At 41.2% G+C, this 13,148-nt stretch overlaps 1 protein-coding gene across 1 annotated transcript; it reads left to right on the top strand.

Moving 5' to 3' along the window:
• Window positions 1-221: 221 nt before the first annotated feature.
• On the top strand, window positions 222-10,697 carry LOC311001833 (type-2 ice-structuring protein-like; the record flags this gene model as incomplete). Its single annotated transcript, XM_083993012.1, has 6 exons — window positions 222-381; window positions 8,704-8,817; window positions 8,916-9,034; window positions 9,125-9,259; window positions 10,414-10,519; window positions 10,603-10,697. The coding sequence occupies 6 exons, from the start codon at window positions 222-224 to the stop codon at window positions 10,695-10,697; spliced, it is 729 nt and encodes a 242-aa protein (XP_083849138.1).
• Window positions 10,698-13,148: the final 2,451 nt, after the last annotated feature.

Below are 13,148 nucleotides of genomic sequence, written 5' to 3'. Positions count from 1 at the left end.
CGGATGGCAGAGATGCGTTGACTGTATTGCTGTGTGCTACATTAAAGCTAGCCCAGTGGATACAACAAGCCTCCTTATTTCAGAACACTAAACATGGTGTCAGAAGTCCGAACCTGAAGAAAGCTTCGTGTTGTGAGTGGAAGAGTTTATGAGTGGATTTATCAGGCATAGCCGCAAGCAAAACGTTAGCCGCAGGAACAGCTGAACAGCAAGCTATCAGCATGGCGTACAACATTCCAGCACCGGAACCAATGGATATGAAAGGTGATGTCTACAACAACTGGACTTTTTTCCGTGCACAGTGGGAAAATTACGAGATCGCGATAGGACTGGACAAGAAAGATAAGAAAATAAGAGTAGCAACTCTACTGATGATCATGGGTAAGGAATGTCACCAGCTTGTGGAGACACCAACGAAGAAGCCATGGCAGACCATGACAGCAATCTTGCAGCTCTATTGCAAAGAGCCAGAGAAGTCAACTTGAAGCTGAACAAAAAAAAGCTGAAGCTGAAACTTCCCAGTGTCACATACATGGGTCTTCGCCTCACATCAGAAGGCCTGTGTCCAGATCCTGACAAGATTACAGCAATACAGAACATGCAGACACCGACAGATGTTAAGTCTCTTCAGAGACTGCTACGATTTGTGAACTATTTATCAAAGTTTCTCCCTAGCCTATCAGATGTGTGTGAACCTCTCAGACGTCTGACCGATAAGGAAACCGACTGGAAATGACTGCCGGCACACGACGCAGCGCTGGAGACCATTAAACGTGTGACAGTGGTGGTCCTGTCACTATGCCTCCAATTGATCATGTGCCCTGGCTACTTGGCCAAGGGGATGTCCCTTTGGGTGACTGACAAGCGCGCATGACTCTTACCCGGGAGGTGTGGGTTCAATCCCTGCCCGGGCCCTCTTCACCTTGCCACATTCTGGCGTTGTTGGCAGGATCCATGTAGCACTAGGGGTGGGTCCATGGATTCCTAATGTGTGGCAGCCTGCGCGGAAGCACGAGGACGTGCTTGTGAAAAGAGGGGGAGAGATGTGACAGTGGTGGTCCTGTCACTATGCCTCCAATTGATCATGTGCCCTGGCTACTTGGCCAAGGGGATGTCCCTTTGGGTGACTGGCAAGCGCGCATGACTCTTACCCGGGAGGTGTGGGTTCAATCCCCGCCCGGGCCCTCTTCACCTTGCCACAAACGCTTAACCACACACCACCTAGTCCTAAAATACTACAACCTAGGTCACAAGCCGGGCAAGGAGCTACATATTGCAGACTACCTGTCCAGAGCACCTCTAGCAAGTATTGAACACGCCCAAATGCAAACGCCAACCACAGTCTATGCCATGGGCCTCACACAACCAGAACTGGAACAAGTGAGTCATGCCTATAACATTAACTTCACCACTCAGACGCTAGAGAATGTCAAGGCACACACGACACAAGACCCAGTACTTCAAACACTTCAGGCGAAGAGGCCTGAGAATAAGAAAGACATAGGACATGCACTACAGCCTTTCTGGACATACAAAGAAGAACTCACGATAGATAAGGGCCTCGTTTTCAAAGGGAACAGAGTGCTCATCCCTACAACACTGCGCTCTGAGTTCTTGACAAGGATTCACACAGGACATTCAGGAATAGAGGCCAGCCTCCGGAAAACTCGGGAGACTATATTCTGGCCAGGCATGACAAAGGATATCAGCGACTTTATCAGCAGCTGTTCCACCTGTAATTCAGTTCAGCGACGACAACAGAAAGAAACACTGATGCCACATCAAGTTCCTCGCATCCCATGGTCTAAAGTGGGAATGGATTTGTTCTCTCTACACAGAAGCACATACCTCATCATGGTTGATTATTATTCTGACTATTGGGAGCTAGAAGTTGTTCAGTAGACATGGAACTCTGCACATTATCTTCACTGACAATGGCCCACCATTTTCAGGAATGGACTTTCAGCTCTTTTCCAAGGACTGGGATTTTAAGCATGACACGTCATCCCCCTACCATAGCCAGAGCAATGGAAAAATTGAGTCGGCCGTCAAAATCGCCAAAACACTGCTCAAAAAGGCTTCTCTGGAGGGAAGAGATCCATGGAAAGCTGCTCTGGCATGGAGGAACACTCCAACAGAAGGACTTGATAGCTCCCCAGTGCAAAGGCTCATGTCCCGACGAACATGCACACTACTGCCCATCAGAGACACACAACTAAAACCCAAAGTGATACAGGATGTCACTGAAAGGAAGTTGGCAAGGGGGCAGACCGTAAAACAGCACTATGATGCTCGGGCAAGGAACATGCCTACTATCATCCAAGGACAGACAGTGAGAGTCCTTCTACACCCCAAGGACCAAGACACACGGTGGTCCCTGGGAATGTGCATTGACCAACTCAGTGATCGTTCCTATGTAATTCTGGTCAATGGAAAGACATATCGTAGGAACCGAAGGGACATTCGTCCAGTGCCAGAAAAGCTTGAGATATCTCCAATGGGAGAACATGACACACTGGACAGTGACTGACTGGTATCCAGAACCTGCCGCTGAAACAGAACAAAAAATCACGGAAGGGACGTCCGCAACTGAAAGTTCATAGGACACAGAAGGACTGCACACTAGGACCAGATCGAATATACAGAAACCGTCAAGATACAAAGACTACGTGCCCTGAGAACGACAGGGAATAGTTTGGACACTGAGAGATGAAGGTTGAGTGTTGAAAAGTTGTTCAGTAAATGGAATGTACCAGTATCCTTTTATGACAAGTTGACAGGTTACACCAATGTAAAATACACATGACTTGCTATATTATGAATGTGAGTTTCAGATTACATTTTCATAGTAACCAGGCGCGTTCCAGTAATAACCTGAGATACATTTATAATTTTGTTAGACATCTTCATTTGTTATGTAAAGAGAGATGTTACGAGAACACTCGACCAGCAGATGGTGCTAGAGGCTGGACACATACGGTAGGATTACAGGAACTAGAAGAAGTATTGTTGGCAAGCGGATGGCAGAGATGCGTCGACTGTATTGTTGTGTGCTACATTAAAGCTAGCCCAGTGGATACAACAAGCCTCCTTATTTCAGAACACTAAACACCTGTATTTCTAAAACAACTTCCAACAATGTTTCTGTTTGAGGATGAGTCTAATTGAATCTAATTGACCCTGTGACTGTTTTCTTCCACCCTTTTTCATGCGTAATCACGATCAGTAACTGAATAAAAATGCTGTATAGAAGTCACACAGTCTCGTTTATCTCAAAATATTGTTTTGTTTTATTTTGAAGATAGAGAAATTAATGTTAATTGTTCAGCGTTTGTCTTGCACAGGCCAAAGAAATAAAAATATCACCCATGTTGTTCCTCATTTCCATTCCAGGAAGTTGGCAAGACTTTACCATTTCTGAGTATTTAAAACAGATTTGTCTTAAGATTAACAGATCTGGAAACGTGAGCTGGACTTCCTGATAACGAACGCCCACTGGTTTTTATGTCAGGAGTCAACAACCAAGCTAGCAGCTCTGTGAGGCCGTTGCTTTAGACATTATGTTACCCCATTTTAATTTAGCCCCTCAACAAGCTATAGCCTACCGTTCATTCATTTGGAATCAGGTGTGGAGCTCAGTGTCGCAGAAGTTATTTTGATTGATTATGAAAGTTGATCTGATCTAACATGCACTGTATAGTCCCCCTCTTTGTGGTAGCTATTGTTGTGAAATACGTCAATGTTTTGTTGTCTTTGTTGTTGACATTGTTGTGTGGTTTGATCTTTGTTGTTTGGGGGTTTGTTTGTGATGTGAGGGAGATTTATAGATTTTTAGAAATGCTAAACGTACAAATAGCTCCACTAAAGATGAAGACTGAGTCTTCAAACTCATCATGAAGCTAAGCAGAGAAATATCATATGTTGATTTGATTTTCTGTTTTGTTTTTGTTCTTATTGTTGTTAGTTTTGGCACAAACCAATCTCTGTCCTTTGTTCACGTTTCTCATACCTGTGGGTTAATGAGGCGCTAACGCCACAGCGAGATAAGCCGGTGCACAGATGGCGTAGGCTACCCAAACACGATGTTAGGCTTTTGTTAAAAAAAAACATCCTCCTTAACTGTGCAGTTGATTCAGTCTCTGAGTTATTCCAACCTGTGGCACATGCCAATACATTTCTTAAAATATCAGTGGAGACAACTTGTTTTCAACATGGGTGTTGATACAAGTCAACAATGACTCCAATGTATCGGCTGATGCATTTTTTTCAGATGATGATTTTTGAGATGATAGCATCATTTCCTCTTTTTTATTGTATGTATTATGTTTAATTAAACTTGCATGTCTATACTGTATATAATATTTCTTTTCTTTTCTTCTTTTCATTTATGCATTAACCGAAAAGTATAAGCCAGTGGTCTATACATTCACTTTAATTTATATAATTTAACATATACTTTATATGATATATTTGTAATGGCTGAAACATCCCCTTGCAGGAATCAGATACTGTATTTACATAACCATATGTATACGTATTCATACATACACACACACACACACACACACACACACACACACACACACACACACACACACACACACACACACACACACACAGAGGATGTAAATTCAGATAAGTTCTCTTCACTGTAAACATCTAGTTATCTCTCTGATCAGCGGTACCAGTCGTACTTTTCCTCTTGTAGTTAGTTAGTTAGTTAGTTAGTTAGTTAATTTATTGACACAAATCATTAAAAACATAACGTTTGGGTCCAAACAATAAACGATAAACAATATACATTATACAATACAGTATACAATATACAATAAACAGCACAACACATACACACACACACACACAAAAAGGAAAAGAATAGGGGGTCCGCGCAGCAGTATTTGTCCATATAATGGTTGTCAATGGAACTTTCTTCGTCCAAAAAGACACACCAAAAAACATCCAAATACCTCCATACTGCTCGCCTGTAATGTCCCTCTTGTATTGAAGCCCCAAGATGAGAAATTGTTCTGAAAAAAATTAAATAAGTCTATATTTTAAGCTTGTTTGTAGCGGAAGCTCCCAGTGTCTCAGTTCACTGCTCTTCCTGTGTCACCGGCGGAACAATTTCTCATGTCGGGGCTTCAATACAAGATGGACATTACATACGAGCAGTATGGAGGTATTTGGATGTTTTTGGTGTGTCTTTTTGGACGAAGAAAGTTGGTATCCATTGACAACCATTATATGGACAAATACTGCTGCACGGACCCCCCCGTAACTCAGAGAAGGCACAGAGGACTCTGAAAATTCCCACAGCTCTTAGCTGACATGAGGGTGAGTAGATAATGAGTGAAATTTGAATTTTGGGTGAACTATCCCTTTAAACGAAAACACAGACTGATGTACAGTACTGTTTAATCATTTGTAGCATCTTCATGCAGTGCAGTTCATGTTCAGTAGCAATGCGTTTCTCAGAAACTTATCAGAAATTGCCACAAAAGAGAAGTAAAGGGTTCTGTGTCTTTATCTCATCTTCTGCTGCATAATCTTTGCTGCTGCTCCTGCTAATGTGGCATTATCAATGTTGCAATGGGCTCTTTGCACAACTCCAATACTTCCTGAACTTAGTGCTGCTCCTTCATTTCCTGTCTTACATTATTGGACAACCTGATTAATCCAGGTGTGTCTGAGTAGTCACAATGGTCAGACACACCTGGGCATCACATCTCTCAACAGCCAAGGTGATGCTGCCAAATTTTGGAAAACCATAAAATCTCTGAATTCTACACCTAACTCTTCTCTCCCCTCACAAATAATTTGCGGTAACACCTGCATTTCTAACAAATCAGATATGTGAGATGCTTTTAATCGCCATTTCATAGCCTCTATAGTCACTTGTTTGATAACAACATTGTCCCAACTCCTCCTGACCCAGTATTCGTGACTGCATCCAATCCACCAGCAGTCTTTACATTGAGACCGGTAAGCCATACTGAGGTAATGAAAGCACTCATTCACCTTGACCTCAAGAAATCCAAAGGTGAAAATGACCTTGACCCATATCTTCTGCACCTGAGTGCCCACTTAATTGCTGCACCGCTTACACACATCTTTAACATGACATTTTCATATAGTAAAATCCCTGCTGTGTGGAAGGCTGCACAGGTTGTTCCATTATTCAAGGGTGGTATAGACCGAATCGCCTTGTTGTTTACATTCTACTTCCGGGTAGAAAACCAGCACGTAATTTGAATGAGATCAATAGTAACGAACAAGAGTTTAGCTATATATATCATATTTTTCACGCCCTATCACCGTTTAGACAAATCTGAAATGATTGAAGAAACATTACTATTTCTGTGTGTGTGTTTTGTGTTGCTATGTGTGGTATTTATTCAGTTTGGGGGAATCACAGTGTCTAGAAAGCATCAGTGGCTGCAGCTGACAGGGACAGCTAACGGTAGCTAAGCTAACGGCGGTAACATCAGGACATCGGCTGTTAAAACCCTCCCGTTGTCAGACACAACATGAAACTCCTCCAGTTAGCTCAGTCATGTTGTAACTCAGATATCCGCTGGAGAAAATATTTTTTCATGGACCGTTTATTGAGTCACTGAGTTATTAAAGTTAAACAGCTAACCGTTAAGTTAGCCCAGCTAATCTATGATAACCATGACTAATTACAAAAATGTGCACACAGAAATAGTAATGTTTGTCCAATCATTGGTTTTATAGACTTTACAAACATCAGATTAGTCTAAACAGCAATATAGTAACATGAAAAATTAGATAGTGAAACTCTCGTCCGTCACTATTGTTCCCATGCTGGTTTTCTACCGGGAAGTAGTTGTAAACAACAAGGAGATTTGTCCTATTGCTAATGCATTAGATAATTGACCCTTCGCCAACTCCTCCCACAAACGGCTATTGTCCAATCCTACGTTAGCAACCGTAACTATAGGCCTGGCAAGCTTTCCGCAGTGAGTCATTACCTTGCTTTTGTGGACACATTTTGAGACTAAAAACGAAAAACATTTGTTTGTAGAGAAGGATGTTGTTGCTGCTGCTGCTACTACGGCGGCGGCGGCGGCAGCAGCAATATAGAGATGTTCAGATACGAGCTGACTTTTTTTTCGACTTGAGCAAGTGTAAATATGGGGATAACCATATGTTCACCTCCGAAATGACAGCTGTACTTTTAGGGCTTTTACCTGGGCTTTTAGGCGAGGGATCCTCCAGGCAGGGACTGCTTTCACTGACTGATACAGCGGTGGGAGAAAAAAAACAGCAGCCAAAGCTGTATGTGGTTCACAATCGCCCCAAAACTTGCAGTTTGACAATGTTTCATGACCAGTGAGATGACCTAAGTCTTCGTGGGTTGATAGACGGTAAAATTACCAGTCCTTACTGCTGCTCTGTACATTGTCCAGTCGTGTCGTTGAACAGATGTTTTATCCTCCTGCGTGAGTCACGTCACTGAAAACTATGAATGATCTTTGTGACTTCTTCTCTCTATTATCTCAGAACAGTTTATCCAGAAATTTGCTGATATTTCCTTTGAAATCGATACCAAATACTGCCAGGAGCGTGGCTGGGAGTGAAAGCTTGCCCGCCGTAGCAACAGTAACCAAGAGGGCGGGGCTTACGCGAAGGGTCAATTATTGACCAATCTCAAAGCTCTGCTGCTTAGCCAACATTTTAGAATCCCTTGTAAATTCTCAACTGCGGGCCCTTTTGGACTCAAACAGCATCCTTCAACCAGAACAGTCAGGTTTCAGACCGGATCACAGCACTACCACAGCTACAGCACTTGTCATTAATAACATCATTAATGGGTTAGACTCTCACCAGCACTGCACAGCTCTTTTCATTGATTTGTCAAAAGCCTTTGACACTGTAAACCATAACATCCTGTTACACAAACTCTCGTCCATCGGCCTTGATAGCCTCTCTCTCAACTGGTTCTCCAACTATCTCACTGGGAGAACGCAAGCAGTTGCTGTAGATGGATTTAGATCCAACTCGCTCTCATTGCACAAGGGTGTTCCGCAAGGGTCCATTCTTGGTCCCCTTCTATTCTCTCTTTATGTTAATAATATTGTTACCCCCTCCCCAGCCTGCAACGTCCATTATTACGCAGACGATACTATCTTATATAGCATTGCTCCTACTCTCAACTCAGCTGTTGATACTTTACAATCTACCTTCAACCATTTCCAGTCGTCTCCTGTAGCTCATAAACTTGTACTGAATTCTAGCAAAACTAAACATATGTTGTTCACAAGGTCCCACGAAAACATCTGCCCTCTCAGTATTCACACATTTGATGGTCAACTTATTGGAACCGTCAACACTTAGAAATACTTGGGCATCTGGCTGGACTCCCAAGCTTTCTTTTCGTAACCATGTGGATCACCTTATCAACAAACTTAGGTCCAGAATTGGTTTTCTAGTATATAGAAACAAGTCCTGCTTCTCATCACAGAGTAAGAAGATTATTGTTCATGCCTCTGTAATGTCTGTTCTTGTCCGTTGCTAGGGAGGAAGCTGTGATCGGAGTACCACAGAGCAGAAAAACTATGACCATCGGCACAAGGTTGTGGTTTTTCTTGCAATAGATGAGAAGATAAAAGATGTGCAAGTCAATGCCACAAAAACAGAAGATAACCCTCTGTCTCCACCTCTTCTGCTTTTAATTTTCAGGTCTTAAGGACTCAGTTTCTTGCCGAGAGTTATTGTCGTCCTTCATCTTCACCATGAAGACGTTGGTTCTGTCTGTGCTGCTCTGTGCCGTGGTGGTTCTGACCAGAGCCTCGGGTGAGTGTCGACCCCGATGCTTCAGGTTTCTGTTTTGTGTCCACAGAGCTGATCTGAGGTCTGACAGAGTTAAATTCCTTTCTTCCTACTCTGAACAGATTCAATGATGAGAGACCTGGTCAAGAGGACATCGACTTGTCCTGGTGGCTGGAAGGAGAGCGTCGGCGGTCGCTGTTTCTGCTTCGTGTCAACTGAGATGACTTGGAGTAGGGCTGAGGTGAGTTGTTTTTTTCTTCAAAGCTTCAAGAAAAGCTTTTTTCATGAGTTATATTTCTGCAACAATTCCACTTTTTTTGCTCCGTGACAGAAAAACTGCCAGACGTTGGGTGCACACCTCGCGTCTGTGCACAACGCCGATGAGTATCACAAGATTCAGAGGATGATCCAGCAGGCGACCAACAGGTTCCCGGAGACGTGGCTTGGAGGAAGTGACTGCCAAGAGGTGGGACGGGTCATCAGTGACACTTCACAATAAGATTTTTTCTCAGAATTCTGACTTTAAATTCTGAGATTTTTTTTTTTTTGACAAAAAAAAAAAAAAAAAAAAAGAGCTCCAGAGACGGTCTAGGTCCGGAGATTTTTTTTTTAAGCAAAGACAAAAAAAAGTCAGAAATCTGAGAAAAAAGTCAGAACTCACTTTTTCAATGACCGAAAGCTTGCAATAAGATGATATATGCACAATGTTTTGAGTGTGCGGTTGCTGTTTTGTTGTTTTCTAAAAACCCATATGGGACAAAAAAAAGGGCAGCAGGGACCGTCTTGCGAAATAGTGAGCTGAAATTTTTGCTGCATAAACCTTTTAATCGGTTGAGATAATTGAGTAATTTTGTATTGATTGGAATTAGTCACACATTTTTTTTCCCACATTTTTTAATTTATATTTTGTTTTCTCATGTCATTTTTACAACAATTTATTGATAGATAAAAAATAATTATAAAATAGACATTTATAGCTGCTAAAAGGAGCCCCATTGTAAAGTGTAAATATAATGACTGTTTATTAAATAAGCTATAATAAAAAATAAATTAATACTTGATACATTGAAAATGTTCTTTTGATTTTCATAAAATTGTTATAAATTTAAACAAATTCGTGGGGCGGCGTTTAGCTCACCCCATGCTGAGGCTACAGTCCAAAAAAGAAATAGAAAATTCGTGCCATCCTGATTTTAGGTGTTGAATAGTCTCTTAGAAACATATACATAAAGCTCAATCAATTATTCAATCAGTTGTATTAATGACTTATAACATGGCTCCTTTTACCAAATATAAGTAATGAAGAGTAATGAGTAGAAATTGTAAAACTATTAATTATTCTGTGGTCGCCCTGATTATTGTTGTTCAGTATTGTCTTATAAATTCAAACTTAAACTCTTAAAATAAAATAAACAAAAATAAATAAATAAATGAATCAATCAATCTATTGGAATATGAATCATATTAATAACTAACTGAATAAAAAACCTAATTGTAAACATTGTGTTACATTATTACATATTGCAGCATTACTGTGGCGCCACAGTCCTCTAAAAGAGTTGTCCTTGTCGCACAAATCTGATTTATTGACTCATTGATTGACTTTCTTTGGTTTCTCAGAAGGGCCAGTGGCTGTGGACCGATGGCTCGTCCTTCAACTACAAGCACTGTGGCACATTCAACAACGCCTGGTGGAGGGAGCACTGTCTGCAGATGAACTATGGAAGTAAGTCACTGCAACTGTCTGCAGATAATATTTAACCATGTATAATATAGGCTACTATATAACTGCCTAAATGTCACTTACAGACGACAAGTGCTGGGACGACGTTAATTGTGGCTCAATGCTTCCCTCTGTCTGCGCCCGGAAATGTCCAAATGAGCCGAAACCGAAGATCGACTGAGAGAGATTATCACACAAAAAACATGTTTATGTTTCATTTTCACATCTTCTGCACTGTCGCGTATTAAAGGGATAGTTCAACATTTTGGCAAATTGGCCCATTGCCATAATCCCTATAGTCATAGCAGTAGGTTCGTTACCTTTAATTGTCGGTGCAAGCTATTTTTAGAACAGAGGAGCGGAGCGGCAGGCTGCTCAGGGTTATGCTATGGAGGCTAATTTCTTGGTTTTCCTCAGCAAACTCATCAAATACACAACCCAACAACTCCAAAAGGCTGTCGTGGACAAGTTGTGTGCTGCACAATCACCACGCTATGAGATAATAACAGAACGTTACGAGACTGAGCTGTTTTAGAGGTAAATTCATGCAAAACCGCTGATGCGCGTTGCGTTCAGGGACAGTTTTTCAGCAAGCAGACTCTGTATTTACCTTGAAAACGGCTCTGTTCCGTAACGTTCCATTATTATCTCATAGCGTGGTGAATGTGCAGATCACAACTTGTCCACGAAAGCGTTTTGGGATTTGGGGATTTTGTATTTGATGAGTTTGATGAGGGAAACCAAGAAATTCCTTTAGCCACCATAGCGTAGCTCTGAGCAGTTCGTCGCTCCGCTCCTCCGTTCTAAAAATAGCTTGCACCGACAATTAAAGGTGGACCTACTGCTATGACTATAGCGATTATGGCAATGGGCCAATTTGCCAAAATGTTGAACTATCCCTTTAAGGAACAGGAAGTTGGCAACGCTCTTGGCAAAAACCTTCTCCTTCTTTTCTTCTTTATGCAAAAATAAAATGCTCCAGCAGCAACGTCTGTGAATGTGTGGTTCTGTTCCTCAAACATCAGACACTGAGATACAGGCTAAAAGAGACATTATGATCCCAACAAAGTGGAAATTATAGCAAAATGAAAATTCACCTACAAAATGAATTTAACTTGGAGTTTAAATGTCATGAAATGAGCAAGAATGTGTTCATTTTTTCAACAAGGAAAACAAATACTAACAAAACAAGATATTTTATTTGACATGAAACGAGTAGAAATGTTCGTCAATTATATTTCCTATAAAACTGACATACAAATGAATATATTAGTGATGTGTTCGGCTCTTGGCCGTCATGTAATCAATTCCCTTCCCGGTCCAGGTCGGACATATTATTTATTCTGGGAGTTTTCATGGTTGATGAGGTTTGGCTCCCCCCATTGGTGGAAAAGACCAACAACTCTCCAACTTAACACTGAGGAATCGTCTGAGCTGAAAACGCATGGTCACCCTTTGTTTTCAGTTTAGTTTGAGGAACAACTAAAACTATATTAATTCCACAGGGTATCCAGGACGCCCTGCAGAGGGCGCTGTCGTCCATGCTGCAGCACTCCCCCTGCAGGAGAGCGGCTCTGGTCACATTCAGTGATGAGGAACAATCACACTTCAAATGCAAATGTTAATTCATTTGTTTTTAAATGTTTAATATGACTTGTGTTTTATTTGAACAAATTTATATTAAATATTGATGATTTGGTCACGAGTCAGAGGTCACATGATGATTGTTTAGTGTAAAATTTTGCATGTGATGGTTCATATGTTGAAGGAGAAACATAAAATGTGATGGCCTTACTATGCTACCCTTATAATCAAAATGTGTATTTCATTTATCTAAAGCCGTTGAGTTTATGTGAATACAAGAATGTTTGTCTGAAAAGTATCTTATTTAAAACTGACTTTTTTTTTTTTTTTTTTTTTTTTTTTTTACATCATGTCACATTTGTCGAGTCAGATCTGCCACGCAGATGTTGCTAGCGTTGCTCAGAGGGTGTTGTTGGGAGCGTATCTATGGTACCCGAGTCCTATGTTTCCAGTTTTTCCCAAAAAGGGTCAATGTTCCCCGGTCGCAGTACATACTGTTGCCAGTCGATGGACTCTCTATTTATCTGGACTTTATCAATCTGGCCTGTCTAGCCTCTACAATGATGTTAAAGATCTATATGTATATCCAGAGGAGGTATATATCTTAACATGAGTCCATATATACCATATTGCCTATAATTTATCTCTGGGTCATTTCCCAGAGGTCAGGTAAGTTCCCTTCACTGTAAACAACTAGTTCTCTATCTCATCATTCTGCACTGTCACTTTCATGTTATTGCCTCACAATAAGAGCTGTTGCACAATTGTAGCCTCAATTTAACCCTCATGGGTTTGTTTGTTTTTTCGGTGTGGGAGGGCTGGTTGTTTACTGACCATTAGAAACTGTTTCCTGAAAATGAATAACCTCAAAATGAATTTGATCTCTGTTTTTTGCCTTGTTGCAGTAGTACTGTAGCTCCCAGTGGCTCTGTTGATATTTGTGCACAAGCGCAAGATTTGCTGTAAGATGTTTGTTTGTCATTGTAAACCATTGGATGTATGTTGTAAAGAAAAAAAGGAAATTGGTGAATTATCCATTTTGGGTGAA

The sequence above is a fragment of the Trachurus trachurus genome (genome assembly GCF_905171665.1).
Source record: "Trachurus trachurus genome assembly, chromosome: 18".
In the NCBI taxonomy this organism is placed as follows: domain Eukaryota; kingdom Metazoa; phylum Chordata; class Actinopteri; order Carangiformes; family Carangidae; genus Trachurus; species Trachurus trachurus.
The sequence above is the reverse complement of the archived record's forward strand: the minus strand, read 5'-3'. Positions and strand labels throughout refer to the sequence as shown.